Source organism: Culex quinquefasciatus, chromosome 3 (assembly GCF_015732765.1).
Source record: "Culex quinquefasciatus strain JHB chromosome 3, VPISU_Cqui_1.0_pri_paternal, whole genome shotgun sequence".
Classification (NCBI taxonomy): Eukaryota; Metazoa; Arthropoda; class Insecta; order Diptera; family Culicidae; genus Culex; species Culex quinquefasciatus.
In genome coordinates this window covers 66145719-66164223 of record NC_051863.1, presented here as the reverse complement: position 1 = coordinate 66164223, position 18505 = coordinate 66145719, and the positions used below count along the sequence as shown (strand labels likewise).

The window sequence follows — 18505 nt, the reverse complement described above, 5'->3', positions numbered from 1 at the left end:
TTATTTCTTGAATACTTTTAAGCAAATTCTTCTCGGACAACCCTTTTTGAAAAATTTAATTATATCAATTAAATTTTTATCCAATTTGGTCAATGGTGAAAAGCTTATTTTCAAATGATATAACAACAAAAAATTGTTAAAATTGGTTGTCGAAAAGAAAATAGGTAATATTCATTCCATAATAGCGTAATTTTTGTTGCCCAACATATAACCAAACAATATTCCTAGTTGTGAATGCTTCAGGAATAAATATTATCCGAATTAAACCTTGACATGAAATTTATAGACATAGTTCAAATGAAATGAATAAAATCAAATAAGGTTCTCTAATTATTACTTTTTGCATGATTTCAAAACATTGGTGCCAAAAAGGTAGGAAAATGTATACTTTCGTTTGTATTTCGGGAATTCCCGGGAAATTTACAAATTTCCCGGTAAACGGGAAATATTTTTTTCCGAGAAATCCCGGGAATTCCCGGGAATTATTTTCCCGTCACGGGAAATTGAACTTTCTAACCCATACTTTGATTCCGATTATACGAAACAAACATTTTGTTTAAAAAACCATCGTTTTGAAAGTTTAAATTTGATTACAAATAGTAATTTCGTCAAAATGCTCATTAAACTTTTTGTAATCATGAGTTATAAAACGTTCAAATTTGACCAAATTAGAGAACTATTAACATAGCAGTGTTCCATACATATTCCAAAATCAGAACGCACCATTTTTATTGGGCTGAGCCTCAAACCTATTTAGCACTTTAATTCCTTCTTACTCGGAATTCAAACTCATAACTTTTCTGGTCCTCTCTAGCCAAAATCAGCATGCACCCAGAAAATGGTCAACCACCCCTCGACCTTGACCAGACCGTGGAATATAAACTTTATTCCAAAATATTAGCGACGGCCTTACCTGATTTCATTGTTTGTTGAGGCATGAACATTGCAAAAAATATGGATTTTCGGAAACAAGTGTCCTCATTTCAGTTCAAAGATCAGAAATCACTCACTCATCTCCGAACGAATCTTTGCCGACTGGAGCGCGCAACCATTCGTGAGTGAAAATGACACGCTGGCTGCCAGCGGCTTGCTCAATCGCTTCACTCGGCGAAACAAATACTTCGTGAATTTCTTTTCCTACTCCTTCCGTCAACCCGAGTCACACATAAATATGTTCAGTGAGTAGAAGGCCTAAAAAATACTAGCACGGCACTCACTTGGCTGCTCTACAATAGTTTGCCGACAATTAGAATTTGGCATGGTGGAAATTGCTGCCAAATGTGTCTTTGATGTTGTGTAAACAACAAAATTGCAAAATATTATTGATATCATTCATTTGAAGCAATTTCTTTGAGATCAAAACAAAGCCAGTCACAAACTATTTTCAGTCTGCTTTGAGCGACTTAACGAAATCGGTCTCTCTGAACCGTTCGTTGTACTACCCGACTGGAGTGAGTGGGAGAGCAAAGAGAGAGTGCTCAATAGCGATTGGTGTGGAAGTGACAAACGGTAGGAATACATCAGAGCAGTTTTCGTCGCCCTAGATTTGTGCTCGTGAGTGACTGAGTCTTTTTTGAGCAATCAGGACCCTTGTTCGGAAATATATTTTTTTTGTGAAAAATCAATTAGGCCGTTGCAAATATTTTTCAAAGTTTACCTAGGCTTGTAATTTCATTTTTTTTTCCCCTTTTTCTTGTTCAAGTGCTTCTTCCACCATCGAGACTCTCAACTGCGTACAACCAGCTGGTTCTGTATTGATCGCCACTAGATCCAATTTAAGCGCCTGGCACCGTTCCACCGCGGACAAAGTATATGCAAATATAGACATTACCGAGCTGCAAAACTGAATCGAATGCTCTCATATAATACCCGTTAAGCTAGATCAAGGTTAGGATACGAAACACACAATCGACCCAACCTTGGGTGACCCAAATCCAGTCTTCAGAGTCTTTGACTGGTTTGTCCTGAAGTTGTCCGTCCAGCAGCACCGCAACCAAACTGGTCGCAAATGGGAGCTTGTTTTACTAAATTAATTTAATTTAAACGGCGACCTGCTGCCAAGCTTGCGCGAGTGCGGTGGAGGAGCAATAATTCGTGGATAATTTTGCACGTGCGCGGTTTGGTTCCGAAATTGACGAGCAGATTTCAACCTTGAAGTTCGATAAATTGCCGAATAATTTGGCTTTGCCAAAAAATTGTTTAATTGCTCATTGTTGACCAAATAAAAGGTGGTCCTTTGTTTAGTAAATTTCCGACTGAAGTCTGCTGAATTAGGCATGAATCACGCTAAATGAGCACACGGTGGGTTTTACGATCTGGGCTACGCGATATAACAACTTTTTTTTTTTGGTTTTCATAGAAAGATCAGTGCAGTGTGGTGTGAATATTTCGTGCTCCAGCAAGTACCCGCCGATCCGCAACGATCAAACAACTAAAAAAGCAAATTTAGTTGGATTTGAGTGATGATAAAATTTGATGGATGCTTTCAGGTATATTTAACAGAGTTTTGTGTTGTTTGAACGGGAAAATTGATTTGAGGCTAGAGATATGAAAATCTGGAGACACCTGGAAACTTGACCTGGCAGCAGTGTAGCAAAGAGTGATACACAGAAAAAAATAATGTAAATTTGGAAGCTTTAATTTTGGAAGGTTGAATATTACCTCTTTAATGATGTAATTTTACCTCAATTTAGACTGAAAAAGTGGCATTACACCAGAAAAGTGGTAAAATTACACATTTCCAGAGGTAAAATTACACCTTTTTTCTGACATAAAAGATGTACCCCTTCCCAGATGTAATATTACCATGATTTTTTTTTCTGTGTAGAAAAGCTATCAATTGATTATCTCTCTACCAAAAACATCCGAGAGCATCCAGGTTTTTAAGCGAAGATGGCGTTCGAATGGTGAACGCCCGAAATGTCAAAATCACGCAGTAGCACCAACATTAGAAAAAAATGTGGCCGTCATGCCATGGAACACTTTTGTCGCAATGTTGGTACCACTGCGTGATTTTGACATTTCGGGCGTTCACCATTCGAACGCCATTTTCGCTTGAAAATCTGGATAGTGGCCGTCACTATAGCTTGTGAGATCTCTTCTTGTGTCTCGTGATTCCCAGCGTTCTCTCTCTACCGCTGAGTCTCTCAATCTCTCCGAAAACTGAAATGAAAGAACGAGAGATGGCGATTAGGAAGCGACCACACATGACGTCCCGTTAAACTGCGTTTGCGAAATTGGGTTTGCGGCAACTTTTGTGGTTAAACACTGTTGCGGTAGGATGATCGTAGAAGCGGGAATGAGAGAGAAAATGAAAATGTCAATCGCGAGTGTGTAAACACGAAAACGTGTTCGGCTATGTTCGGCACTGAGAGTTTCAATAAGGAGAGAAGAGCAGTTGTGTTTGAGGCATGCATATTCAGGCGGGATAATTGTAGTTGCTGAGAGCTGATATTTTGATATTTTAACAACCCTGCCTGGCAGTATTGGGGTCCATTTGGACCTTTTTGAAAATTAAATTCGCTATAACTTTTGCTATATACAGCCGGTGGCCCAAGTAACATTTTAGGTTTTATCAAAGCTGTCACAACTGCTATAAAACCTATCAGCAAAAACCAACATTAAAAACACTTAGTCATAACAAACTCCCCAGAACCTTGATAAACCCCACGTAAAACCCAAAAGGACCTCCGCAAAAGGTTGTTACGGCCTATTTATAAAACCCACATAGGAGTTCAAGGCTTTACAACTGAATCCTAACAACCTCCTTAAAACCTTGATAAAACCTTTGTTAAAACCTTGTTGGGAGTTAGGGAAAAATGACATTTCATACGTCTTCATGCGTCTTATGACAAACAGATTATATTCTGGCAAAAAATAAGTCTTCGTCTTGCCAAATGAAATAATGGAGATGGTTGTTGAAAATTGCGATGATGATATAATAGATATTGGAGGTAATTAAAATAATTTCAAAGCTTATTTCTCGCAACTGGTTGCTCAAATTCAGCCAAAAAAACCAACTCGTTTCATCAAAAATATTTTTTCTGCAATCACAGTTTTTAATGACATTTTTTTATTCGCATTTTTTTCGCAAAAAATGTTTAAAATATTTTTGAACTTATATGGCTATGCTAACGATGCCAGATATTTATCATAATTGTGTGTTTCATCGAATTTTAATCAATTTTATGCTTTTTTCATTTTTTTTTTCTGCCAAGATGGCGGTCAATCATATTAGGAGCTTATGGTTTTAAGTGAACTTTCTGCATGCCTAATGGCACTTGACAGCTACAACACCCTTAGTTTAAAAAAAACCGTTTGGCATGGCATTGCCATCTGGTTTTAATGCCTTTATTAAAACTTTCATAAAACCTTAATGAAAGCCAGTCGGCTTTTATTTTCATCTGGTTTTATGTCCGAGGCATAAAACCTTGTTAGAACCTTTTAATTAGCTCTTGCTTATTAGTTGCGGTGAATGCCCCAATAAAACTATTAAGCAATCAAGATGCTACCATAAAACCTCAATAAAACTAGGTGGTGGCTAGTTGGTTTAAAAATGTTACTTGAGGGTTGCCTCTTTTTTGTTTTTTTTTTTTCTATATACATGCTAGAGAGCCTGGAAATTTTCTTACATTAATATATCTGGAGTTTTTTTTTGAAAAGGACCAATAAACCAAATTTTCAGTTTTTGCTTTTTGGGTGTTTTTCAATACCCCTGACTCAAGGCGGTTCTAAAAACACCCAAAAAGCAAAAACTGGAAATTTGGTTTATTGGACCTTTTCAAAAAAAAAACTCCAGATATATTCTGCAAAACAAATAAACCTCTGACAACCAATAGGGGAGCGTCCATAAAAAAGTTACTTTAATGGGACTGGGGTCCTTTTAGACCCCAAACATTAAAAAACCGTAAAAAACAGTATTTCACCAATTCCGGTTCTCTTGGTCTCAAATGAAATCTTCTTATGTCCCCTTTCCGAAACCGACCTTTGCAAATGGATTTGGTCACTGTGGCCACCGGGAATCTGCTACAATCGAAAAAAAAACCTTTTTGAGACCCCAACTTTAACGACTTATATCTCCAGCAAATTTCAACCAATCAGGATGTTCGGGTTTCATTCGACAGGTATTTTTTTTTGTACTTTGACCAACAATATAAATGTCGGGGCCAGGTGACCTACCGGTTTCGGAAATCCGGAATATCCGCAAAGTTCTTGTTTTACTGTTTTTCACGTATATGTGATACCATTACAGTTACGATAGATGATTTTGATCAATAAAACTGACTTAAAACACTAAACTTGATTGACAGATCCACTCTTGAGTGTTACTGGCAACTTCCGGGTAAGCTGGAACAGGTTCCCGGGTACCCGATTAACGGCCAACTTGACTTTTTTTTATTGAAAACCCTTCATGTTGCACATCAAACATCATGAAATTGAAAGATAAGTCATTTCATGATCATGACGTTGTTCTCTGACCTATCCTGGCAAATATGGAACCGGTTACCGGTGGTCCCTAGGGGACACTTCCGGAATATGAGATAAACCCTATCATTCGACACATCAAACTTCATGAAATTGAAAGATTTGTCAATCTACGGTCATGCCGGTGTTCGCTGACCCATCCTGGCCAATCTGGAACCGGTTACCGGTGGCCCCTTGGGGACACTTCCGGAATATGAGAGAAACCCTATCGTCCGACATATCAAACTTCATGAAATTGAAAGATTTGTCAATCTACGGTCATGCCGTTGTTCGCTGACCCATCCTGGCCAATCTAGAACCGGTTACCGGTGGCCCCTTGGGGACACTTCCGAAATATGAGATAAACCCTATCATCCGACATATCAAACTTCATGAAATTGAAAGTTTTATCAATCTACGGTCATGTCGGTGTTCGCTGATATTCCATGGCGATTTTTTTTATAGTTTGGGTTCTAAAAGGAATCCAATACTTTATGAATAATTTTTAAATAACAAGGTTAAAGACTTCAACAATTAGTGTTTAAAACCTTTTGAACTCAACTCTCGTAGACTTGTAGATTTTTCAATCCTTCCAGACTTTTAAAGCCAATACATTTGCAATAACTTACAGATTTGAGCATTGACGTCGCATTTTTTAATCTGAATACTTGAAGAATTGATGGCACTGTTTAAATGTAATAACCCAAACTGAACTTAAAATGATCATGAAAGCTCTTTGGCCAGCAATATACCTTTTTAATTGTCCGTTCCTTTATAAACCATTCCGTCACTGTTTACAAACAGTTCCGCCTAGGGCGGAGAACGTAACCCAAGTTATAACCCCTTGGACAAAAACAAGTCTCGTTGGCTTAGGGTTTAACGATCACACGCGCCCCAGGGGATGAGGGCCAAAGATAAAGCGATTCTTGTTGGTCTTTCCTCCTCCACCTCGCAAGTCTTGAGAGCCACAATGTCTGCGATCGCGCCAGTTCTTTGTCTTTGAAGTAGGTAGGGGGTTTCTCTCGTTCTCTTGTAGAGTATAGTGTAGTAAAAGTATGCTGCTCAACCTCAGTGTAGAAAATGTTAATGTCTGACCCTGAAAGCATAACCAGAGCCAGAGTCCGTGCGGTGGTTTTGGTTGTGCTGGCTGGTTGGTGTTGGCACAACTTGGAAGGGGGTTCTTAAAATATAGAATTTTTGTCGATTTTTCAGGCAATTTTGCAAATTTTCAATATTTTGATAATTTTTGAACTTTTGAAGATCATGGTGAAAATATTGGAGAGGTATTTTTGGAAATTTTATTTTGTTATAGAATAGGCTAAAAACTGTATGAGTAAGACAGCTTTCGGAATTTGAAATGAAATTTTCAAAACATTATTTAAGCACCCCTGCAGCTAAAAGCTTCCGCCACCGAGTTGGTAGTCAGTGTTGTGGCACGAGAAATTGCTCTGTTCTGTCTGTTTATGACCACAAACCCGCGGCTCACTTGCCAAAGAGTAACGAGGGGGAAGATGACCATAGCGATCGGCCAAGACTCCAAGCCACCCCAAGGTCGTCAAGCAAAGCGTGTAGTGTGTACTGTACAGACAGAAGGAAGTCGTCGGACCACGGCGTAAATTATGATCTCCCCCCTTATTTGAAGACGAGCACAATGCACCTGATTTCAATATTAATTCTTTGTTGTTTTCCTCTTCTTCCTCTTCTTTTTCAGAACATCAACAACTAGTAGCGTGTCCAGCTAGAACTTCCTTATTTGAGGCAGTCGGACGCGGGCCGACGCCGCAAACTCATCCAGGGTGGAGAGAAAACTGAAGAGCGGCAAGATGGCCAGCACGGGCGATATCTGGCTGCAGTGGTTCTCGTGCTGTTTCCACCAGCCGCAGAGCCCGCGGCGAAGGCGCCACCACCAGCGGCTGCGGATAGACCGGTCCATGATCGGCAACCCCACCAACTTTGTGCACACAGGTTAGTTTTTTAAAAAAGGGGATAAAGGAATTCTTCACGACAACCGCTAGTATAGATTTCACTTGTATGTAACGATTTAGCTGAACCTTTTTGCCTAACCTATAATCAAAGAAGGCTTTTTGCTTTATTGGTTCACCCAAGCAACACACTTTGTCAGATAAACGTATTTCCTAACTGGTTGTATAACCAATCCGCCTTGTTGTCACAACTTGTTCTACAACTCCTGTGAACTGGAAAAAGCGCACTTTTTTCTGTTGTATAACTTGCCAGAAAATGATCCAAGTTATCAGAGTAAGTTGTATAATTGTATTTGACAACACTGTGCCATCTAACAAGAGATTCAACGAAAAAAAGGGGCGTGGTTTACGGCTGTGCTGTCAAATCAAAGCGCACACTGGAAAGGAAAGTTAGATTGAAAACAGCTGTCTAACCGGCGACTAACTTACATGTAAACAAACGTTTCTTATTAGAATTGTAGTCAACGACGAAGCTAATTAAAAAAGTACGCTTGTTTCTGCAAGATTCATTTAAAATAATTCGAAATTGAATTAAAAAAAAAGAAAAACAATCATGGAGTGCATGTGATTAGTGTGAAAATCCCTGCATGGAGAACTTTTAGATTTTCCTTTTTTGATGAACTTCCTCTGTTCCAAGATTCGATCCGATGACCTCGACGATTTGTTGTTATCTCCACGGCAGGTCCAGGCGCGCTTCCACATCTCTCCACGGGGCTTCATAGTAAACAAGCTGGCCCAAGCGTCAATAAGAAGGCTGCTGTCTGTTTTGTTAGCTAAAGAACTTAATTCCAACGAAGGCTGTCATTGGAATTGAAGTTATATAAGTTTGTTTCAAATCAGTTTTATAACTCCAATATATAACTTTGTTATAACAAACCGTTTCAACTGTCATTTCGATTACCGTACCACGGAGCAACATTGAAAATCGGTGTCATTTCAATTTGTTGTTTTCTCTATCATGAACTCCATAAGCTGATAATTTTTGTAGCTTTTACCAGCGATGTGTTCACAAATGAATCGGTCAACAATTAAATTTATTGTAATCTTCAATACATAAACATTTTTGAATCTCTAAATTCCTCATGTACAAATTTACACCACCTAACAACACGCAATGTCAAGTTGAATATGTATGTTGAGCATCAGTTATATAATCTATTCTCCGATAACATTTGTGTAACAAAGCGAAAAAACCTAAGGTTATTTATAGAATGATTGGCCACGCCCATTTTTTAGAAGATGCCGTCACATGACAATGTTTGATAAGCAGTGAAACAAACAGTGCAATATTGTTTTTATTCAACAAACTGTTTTCGAGTAAAACATTGCAGATGAAACAGTGTCTTGGCATATCAGCACTTTGACGTTCAATTACAGCTCATAAAAAGTGTTTTCAAGTAAAATAAAGTGATGAATAGCTCAATAGGAAGTGAGCAAGTAAGTTTCTATCAAAAGTGTTCCAAAATAAATTGTTTTAATAGTGAAAATCAGCAAATTCGATGGAGTTAGGAGCGAGTGCATATTGCCTATGTTGTGTGTAAAAGTTAGAAAAGAGTGAAGTTGACTGTGTTTTAACACTTGTATAGCACACATCTCATGAGTTACATAAGTCAGTTATACAAGTAGTGAAACAAACTGATATGTAACTAACGTTGACATTTTTTCTCGTATGTTGATCCAAAACAGCTGTCTAACTATTATTCAACAGTCGACAAGTTATGAGTGCTACTTGGGCATACAAGTGTCCGTACATTTTTTTATTTTTGAGCCACCCTATAGGTGGTGACGTGCGTGGATGCAACCCTGCGCACAACGGCGCCGCCGTTCAAGAAAATCAGGCTTCACTGAACACCAAGATCGGGTGCGCCGTGGTGCGGTTTTCGTGTCACTCTAGAACCCAAACCAAGCTGTTTATTGTCACACCATAGCAACTGTACCGAAAGCACCTTGGTACACCACCGGTGCACCCAACTGTATACCAAGATGCAACTCAACAGAATGGTTGATCCAAGTAAACCGGAGGCGACATTGTTTTGATTGAGGTTTGTTAGCCATCATTCACATCTGTGGGGTGGCCTGGCGGTTGTGATCTCCGTCTTTTAATTACGAGGTTCCTGGTTCAATCCTGACATAAATATTTTTGAGTTTTTTTTTTCAATTTTTATTATTAAAATAAGTGATTACATACATTAAAAAAACTTCTTCGAACCTGCGACGCTCTAGTCAAAGGGTTAAAAAATTGAATGGATTTTTGTAGTGGAATAGAGAAAACGTTCAAAAAAAATAAAATAATAGCTGTCGAGATTCGAACCAAGAACCTTTAAAATACTAATGCAGTGCCTTTGACAACCACACCATTAAGAAGTGTTGATTTCAGCTGGCTTGCTAGGCATCAAGAGTTCTAAACTTCTCCCGTGTGGTAGGCGCAGAAACCAAGTCAGTTTTGTGTACCCGATCCACACCGCCGTCACACCAAACTTTGGTTTCGGTGCACCGATCAAGCTACCGAGCTGTGTCGGGTTTTTTTTCGTGACGAGAAATGGTGCGCATAGAAAAACCGGTATCATAGCAAACCGTTGTCGCACCCGTCAAAAGGAAAGTCTGAAGAAAATAGTGAAACGTCACAGTTAGTTTTTTTTCTAAGCCAGCTTCGCAACAATAAAGTCAAGTTCTGTTGTTACTCGCGCGTATTTTATTTCCGGCAAAGTTGACCGGATCCGTCCCTCCTTTCGCGTTCCCTGCTGCCGTCGGTACTCTGCTAATCCGACAAACAAATTTTTGGCAGCTGGCCTTTCCATACAAAAATGGTAAAAAAAAATTGTTTCTTGAGAAGAAGACCATCCGTAAACCACGTGGAAACTTTTTTGGAAACCTCAAAGCACAAAAAGTCTAGAATTCGTCAAAATCTGCAAAAACTCTGGAATTTATGATTGTTGTCTAAATGTCGGGAAAAGTCTGGAAATCGGGAGCGGCCGTGGCTGACTGGTTACGGTTTTCGCTTCGTAAGCGAATGGTTCAGAGTTCAATGCCCATCTGCTCCCAACGAGAAAGTTTAGAACACAAAAATTTAAAATAATGTTTTAGTTTTGTTTTGGTGCCGTAAGTGACAGCTTCCTTTTGTTCTGGCTTTGTTTTGGTGCCGTAATTGACAGCTTGTGTTGGCTGAGGTTGAGCTGCCTGTATTGAGATATAGATGTCGCCCCTTGCTTTGACCAACCAACGGGGTATACAAACTAAAATAGTGTCAAACGAAAAAGTGATCAACAAACGGGCGTATCCATTTGGCATAATGGACATTTGGCATAAAGGATTTTCAGAAGAACGTTTGGCATATTTGGTTTAAGACATCAGGGACGTTTGACATAATGGACATTTGCCATAAAGGACGTTTGGCATAACTTGTTCAACAAACATCAGGTACATTTGGCATAAATATTACTTGCTTTTTTTTTGTTTTTCTCAATCAGTATAAAAAAGTACACATTTTTATAGGTTTTATGTAAAAGAAGGGAAAATTTCACTGAAAAAATGCATTATATTTTGACAGGGGAAAACTGTAAAACTATGAAGAGGATATATAAGATATAAGAATAATAAAGTTATTTTATCTGTTTGAAAAGTAAAATGAATCTTTAAAATAAAAAATAATAACTAAACAGCAAAAAAGCTAGTAATAATTATGCCAAACGTCCATTATACCAAACGACTTCTGGAAAATGCCCATTATGCACAATGGGCCCAAAATTATCTGTTAAAAAAAGAAAAAAGCAATAAATTGTTACCTTGTCGATATTGAAGGGACCGTCGAGAGCGGGAATTATCAATTTATAGATTGAAAAATCAAAACAATTTATTGACAGCTGGAGCAATATCGATATCGAGAAGATCGACAGCCAGAGAGTCCACAGTATTTTTAAAATGAAAAATATTTATTATATAAAACAAAACGAGCTAGTAATAATTATGCCAAACGTCCTTCTGAAAAACCAGTTATGCTAAATGTCCATTATGCCAAATGGATTTGCCCCAGACCGCGGAAACGGTGATCAACATTGGGCGGATGATGCACCAATGACTTGCTCTTGGGGCAATTCCAGCCCAAAACAGGAATATTTCAGGTATTTTTGGGATGGAGCCATTTTGAATCGAGAATGACATTGGTGGATGGATGCGTCTATGCCTCATGTTTTCAAAATTAATGTTGAGTTTAAATTTTAATACTAAAATTTACATTTTTCTTTTAATTATGTTCGGTTGACTATTTTAATTTTATAAACAGTTTTCGCATTAATTTTTTTGAGGGGAAATTCCTATTAGGTTCTATAAAAGTCGGGAATTCAAAATGGAATTTGAGTTGCCAGGGTGGCAATGGTCACCTGAAACATTAAAAAATCTATAATAAAAAATACGTATTTCGGAGACTCAAATTATGGGTTATCTACAACCACTTAGCTTAGAAAATAGTACTTAGCTTAGTATTTTGCATCATGATCATGATCTTCTATAACGGAAAAGTAATCAAATCAGAAACTTGACGTATGGACTGGAAAATTTCAAAATCTACGGAAAGTTGACGTTTCCATATTGAAGATAAACAAACAACTGCATAGAAACACATAAACAAATCCGATGGTAAAATCGCATGCAAATGCATGCACAACACCTTCGTCAAAAAGACCTTAAATATTACACACTGCATGTAAAACTTTTGTAAACACAAAAAAAAGTTACAACCGACGGGATTCAAACCCAGCACCAACAGTACGGACTGGCACCTTAGCCCATTCGGCCATAAAGAATGGGAAGGATTATGCAGTAGGTTTCCCATACTGATGGGCTACATATTTCAGGGGGTAATATCACATAGAATTTCATAAAATAATGCAAAATTTATTTTACACCCAGGCCTTTTACACGCAGCTGGATTACTATTTTTTTGCTGTGTACTCAATTTTCAAAATTGTTTTAAAATTCAATTATATTTGCAATGGAATAGTATTCTTTTTTTATCGATTATATGCACCGTTTTCAAGTTATAGCCGTTTAAGGGTAAACTCCAGGTATGACATTTTATTTTTATTTTTTCAAAAGGTGAACATCTGGAGTTTTTTTTAAAAAAAAAAGGTCCAATAAACCAAATTTCCAGTTTTGGGTGTTTTTGAAAACACCTTGAGTCAGGGGTATTCAAAACACCCAAAAAGCAAAATCTGAAAATTTGGTTTATTGGACCTTTTCAAAAAAAAATCCAGACATATTTTTTATCAAATGGTTTAGGAAATTCTCTAACATTTAATTTTTAACTTTGAAAACCGGACAGAAATTGTGCTGAGATAAAGCAATGCAAAGAATTTTTCAAAAGGGATAAAAATACAGTTTTTGGCTCCTTTGAAATGTTACGCTTGGGTTTTAAATTTATTTTTAGTTTTATTTTATTTTAATAATAAAAATTGGCCAACAGTCCAATTTTTTGTAGAGCGAGCAATTTGATTTTTCTTGGGTGTTAAACTTCATGTTTTCTATTTTTTTTTATTTTCGAAATTGTCTTTTTTGTTACTTTCATAAATGCTGATCTTGAAAAAAAAATATTTTTGAAAATATTAAACAAATTTGCGTCAGTTAACAAATTTGGAACATTTTGAAGGTAATCAAAAAGAAGAATCATAATCAAATTTTGATTTTTTGTATTTTCATGCTATTGGAGAAACGATGTTAGATAACTTCAGTCAAAACTTAAAACCACTTTATACACAAATCCCTGTTTGCAAAAATCTCTCATATGAGCAATTCTCTGAGATTTCGGTCATTCGATTTTTTCTGTATTTTTTAATCCGGCTGAAACTTTTTTGGTGCCTTCGGTATGCCCAAAGAAGCCATTTTGCATCATTAGTTTGTCCATATAATTTTCCATACAAATTTCGCAGCTGTCCATACAAAAATGATGTATGAAAATTCAAAAATCTGTATCTTTTGAAGGATTTTTTTATCGATTTGGTGTCTTCGACAAAGTTGTAGGTATAGATATGGACTACACAGAAAAAAATGATACATGGTAAAAAATTTTTTGGTGATTTTTCATTTCACTTTTTGTCACTAAAACTTGATTTGCAAAAAAACACTATTTTTATTTTTTTTATTTTTTGATATGTTTTAGAGGATATTAAATGCCAACTTTTCAGAAATTTCCAGGATGGGCATCTTTGACCGAGTTATGATTTTTTGAATCAATACAATTTTTTTTTAAATCGAAATATTGGTCGCAAAAATTTTTCAATTTAATTTTTCGATGTAAAATTGAATTTGCAATCAAAAAGTACTCTAGTGAAATTTTGATAAAGTGCACCGTTTTCATGTTATAGCCTTTTTTGTATAACTTTTTTTCAAAAAAGACGCAGTTATTGATTTTTAAAAAATAGTGTTCATGTTTGCCCACTTGAAAAATGAAATGAAAAGCTGAGAAAATTCTCTATATTTAGCAATTCCCCACGAAAACAGCATGATTTGAAAAAAAAGTTCTCCGATCGGGCTCAAAATTTTTCTGGGGGATCCTTGGCCGAAATAATTAGACCAGTATTTTTTTGTTTGGCCATTAGGGTGACCTACGCCGTGTTAGGGTGTTTCGAAAAATGGCAATTTTCGTCGATTTTCACAAAAACCACTTTTTTTAAAAAACATATCTCCGCGCCATTTCATCCGATTTTAGCTGTCCTAGACGCAAAAGAAAGGTGATTAGTTTGGCTATTTGGGAAAAATAGTAAAAAGTTTCAAAAATCTAGCTTAACATTTGAAAAGGTTAAATGAAAACATAACATGCTGTTTTGAAGGTCTCGAGACCAAAGAGCCTATGTCTGAAAATATTTTTAAGATTCCTCAGATAATTTCACATAATATATCAAAAAATGGTGAAGTTATGTTTTCGATACTCTGAGATACGATCTTTTGAAAATAAAAACTGGGGTTTTCGACGCGCCACGCTCAAAAATGGGAAAATGACGAAAACGGGAAAAAAACAACTTTTTTCACTAAAACTGCGATAACTTTAAAATTTCAGCGATGACCGATGAACAAAACATAAATTTTCCTGTTTTTTAACCTTTGCATGGCAATATCTCAGCAACTATGGGTCGTATCAACAATTCAATAAAGCAAAATATAGAGAATTTTCTCATCTTATTTTTTTCAAAAGTGGTCAAACGTGGGCACTATTTTTAAAAAATCAAAAACTGCGACTATTTTGAAAAAAGTTATCTCAAAATGGATATAACTTTAAAACGGTGCACTTTATCAAAATTTCACTAAACTACTTTTGGATTGCAATTTCAATTTTACATCGAAAAATAAAATTGAAATTTGACCAACATTTTGATTTTTTGAAAAAAGTTGTATTGATTCAAAAAATCATAACTCGGTCAAAGATTTTTTGCCTATTCTGGAAATTTCTGAAAAGTTGGCATTTGATGTCGTCTTAAACATATCAAAAAATAAAAAAAAATAAAAATAGTGTTTTTTTGCAAATCAAGTTTTAGTGACAAAAAGTGAAATAAAAAACCACCAAATTTTTTTTTACCGTGTATCATTTTTTTTTCAGTGTAGTCCATATCCATACCTACAACTTTGCCGAAGACACCAAATCGATCAAAAAATTCCTTCAAAAGATACAGATTTTTGAATTTTCACATATCATTTTATTATGGACAGCTGTCAAATTTGTATGGAAATTATATAAGAGCAATTCCATGCCAAATAGGGAATCGGTTGTACCCGACCCTCTCCGATTTCAATGAAACTTTGTAGACATGTTATCCTTCGCTTATATAAGCCATTTTTGTGTATATGGAGCCAGTTCCACACGAAAATGACATTTGAGAAGGGCGTAAGTGTTTTAAATATTTTTGTAATTCGGAATTTAAATATTTCTGTATCTCGAAGCCGTTGCATCGTATCAAAAAGTGGTCAAAGACAAACTTGTAGGAAATTTGACGGGCTTTTCGATAAAAATACACTGAAAGAAAAAACACCCAACTTTTATGAGATTTTTGATTTTTAAGTTTAAAAGTCAAATTTGAGGGAGCCCACGATTTTTTCGTTCAAAATTTTTGTGAAGATAGCCTAAAATGTTACAAAGACTCACGAAAAATGCAGGATGGAGCAACTCACCTAAAAATACAAAATCATTTACTGAAACTGTTTTTGAAAAGTGCTCTAAACGTCAAAATTTTCAAAACCGAATACGGGAATCGATTCTCCAGACAATTTTACATAAAGTCTCCATATTGACCATTGTCCTAAGTCCAATCCTTGTGAAGTTACAGCGGTTTTAAAAATAAAAATGTAGAAAAAATAGGTTTTTTGATGGTTTTTGGCAATTTCTATATGACAGACTTGATTTTTAAGTCTCGTAAATATTTTTACCGGAAAGCTCGTCCAATTTCCCATAAGTTTGTTTTGACCACATTTCAATTGGATGTATGGGCTTACAGATATAAGCTAATTTACTATCCAGGTTATTATACTACACTGAAAAAAATGATGTTTTCAATTATGAGCAATGTAATTAGCTTATATCTGCAAGCTCATACATCCAATTTAAATGTTGTCAAAGACAAACTTATGGGAAATTTGACGAGCTTTCCGGTAAAAATATTTACGAGACTGAAAAATCAAGTCTGTCATATAGAAATTGCCAAAAACCATCAAAAAACATATTTTTTTTGGACTTAGGACAATGGTCAATATGGAGACTTTTATGTAAAATTGTCTGGAAAATCGATTTCTGTATTCGGTTTTTGAAAATTTTGACGTTTAGAGCACTTTTCAAAAAAACAGTTTCAGTAAATGATTTTTGTATTTTTTAGGTGAGTTGCTCCATCCTGCATTTTTCGTGAGTCTTTTTGTAACATCTTAGGCTATCTTCACAAAAATTTTGAACGAAAAAATCGTGGCTCCCTCAAATTTGACTTTTAAACTTAAAAATCAAAAATCTCATAAAAGTTGGGTGTTTTTCTTTCAGTGTATTTTTATCGAAAAGCCCGTCAAATTTCCTACAAGTTTGTCTTTGACCACTTTTGATACGATGCAACGGCTTCGAGATACAGAAATATTTAAATTCCGAATTACAAAAATATTTAAAACACTTACGCCCTTCTCAAATGTCATTATCGTGTGGAACTGGCTCCATATACACAAAAATGGCTTATATAAGCGTAGGATAACATGTCTACAATGTTTCATTGAAATCGGAGAGGGTCGAGAAAAAAGTACCTGAAAAATTCCTGTTTTGGGCTAGAATTGCTCATAAACAAACTAATGATTCAAAATTGCTTCTTTGGGCATACCGAAGGCACCAAAAAATTTTCAGCCGGATTAAAAAATACAAAAATTAAAATTAAAGTAAAATAACCGATTCCGTGAAAAACTGCTCATATGCATTTGAATTACTTATGAGTAATAGGGTCCTAAAGCCCTATGTCAATTTTTATGTACAACGGTAAAACCCAATTTAATCCCACCTGGGTTGAGATAGAGCCTTTCTTACAAAACGAAGATAACGACAGTTATTATTATTTATTTTTTTTTCAAAGAAATAGCAAAATAAAGAATGGTCCATTCATGAATCAATTCAAAAATCATATAACTGAAAAGCGCTGTTTGTTGCCCAATTCGCCATGGTCGGTTGTAAGCTGTACTCGCACACAAGCATTTTCGATTTTCAAAATCAGAACAACTTATTTTTCGTAATGTCAAGAATTAACGAGAAAATAAAATAATTCCGTCTTGCGCCAGAGCGTTGAAGCGGTTACAAAATGAAAAAATGGCTTTTAACTTTTTTAGGGTTTTTTATCCCTCACAGTAAATTAGTCCAGTTTAATTAGGAACCACATTACCGACATGGATGAAAATTTGGGAGGATGTAGGGTTCAAAAACTGCAATATTTCGGATAAATAAACGATTTCAATATTTCAATTTTCGACCGAATTTTTATTTGAAAACCACCTGATCAGGTGGAAACATACTCCGAGTCCCCTTAAAAAATGGTTAAATTCAAATTTGGTATGGAACAGGTTCAGGTTCAGCACAGATTGTTTCTCTGAAATCTAGTTTTTTCGCGAAAACTTAACAAGTAGCCTTAAGTGTGGGACAAACTTGCGTTTTTCTCAGCTTGCTACTTGTGCATATGGGACATGTATGCGAACATAGACCGTATATTGCTTTTAAAAAAGCAGCCTTTTCTGTAACAAACTAGCCGCCAAAAACCAAATCCACTCTAACTAATGGTGCGGTGCGGCACTTTTCAACTTTTGTGCAAATGCGCTAATGAATCCACGCAACTCTGCTATTAACCGCCATCTAAAAATGCAAACTTATACTTCCTTTTACTCGCAGGTCACATTGGATCCAACGACGTCGAGCTGACAACGAACCACCTTTCGGCGATACAGAACCAGATGCAGAGTAAAGGGGGCTACGAAATGAACTCGCTGAGACTGCAGGTAAGATTTTTGGTTTTCGGCCGCTCTTATTAAACGGACGCGGAATTAATTTTGCTTTTCTTTTGTTGGCAGGCCTGCTGATAAGCGACGCCGTCCGTTAATTTATTATACGCTGTAGTTTGTAAGGTGATTAATATTAAACATCGCAGTTGGGGCGGTTTCTTTTTGACGAGGCGCAGCAGTAGCGGAGAATCGTTTAGTTTTAGCCACTAACAAAAATCAGAAGAGGAAAAAAAACTGTAATTATTAATTAAGAGTGCGAGCTTCCGAGTGAAGAAGAAGTTTTCGGTAGAGCTCCAACAAATTCGATGATTGCTGGTTAGTGTTAAGATTGGTTTTAAAGAAGCCGATTTGCGCGCAGCTGCGAGTGAGAAAGTATGATAAAGCTAACATGCGTAGTTTGCGCGTTAAGATGAGTGTTCCAATCAAAAACTAATTCGTTGATGGTGCTTCACTAATTAATGATTTGAAATAAAACAGAACGATTGCAAAGAGCCTGAAACAAATAGAGCGAGCACGTGTTTGATGAGTGAAATGCGTGCGTTTGAAAGTGTACATTACTTGTAAATATA

The 18505-nt window shown here is 36.3% G+C and overlaps 1 protein-coding gene across 2 annotated transcripts in view; it reads left to right on the top strand.

Annotated features, from left to right (window-relative positions):
* LOC6032540 (CDC42 small effector protein homolog) overlaps window positions 1–18478 on the top strand; it is a 104697-nt gene extending 86219 nt beyond the window's left edge. For both annotated transcript variants that reach the window (XM_038263004.1, XM_038263003.1), the window contains exons 4-6: window positions 7175–7428; window positions 17827–17933; window positions 18006–18478. In XM_038263004.1, the coding sequence (XP_038118932.1) occupies window positions 7287–7428; window positions 17827–17933; window positions 18006–18014 (258 nt within the window). In that variant the 5' untranslated portion in view covers window positions 7175–7286 and the 3' untranslated portion in view covers window positions 18015–18478. The remainder of the gene's footprint in view (window positions 1–7174; window positions 7429–17826; window positions 17934–18005) is intronic.
* The last annotated feature ends 27 nt before the right edge of the window (window positions 18479–18505 follow it).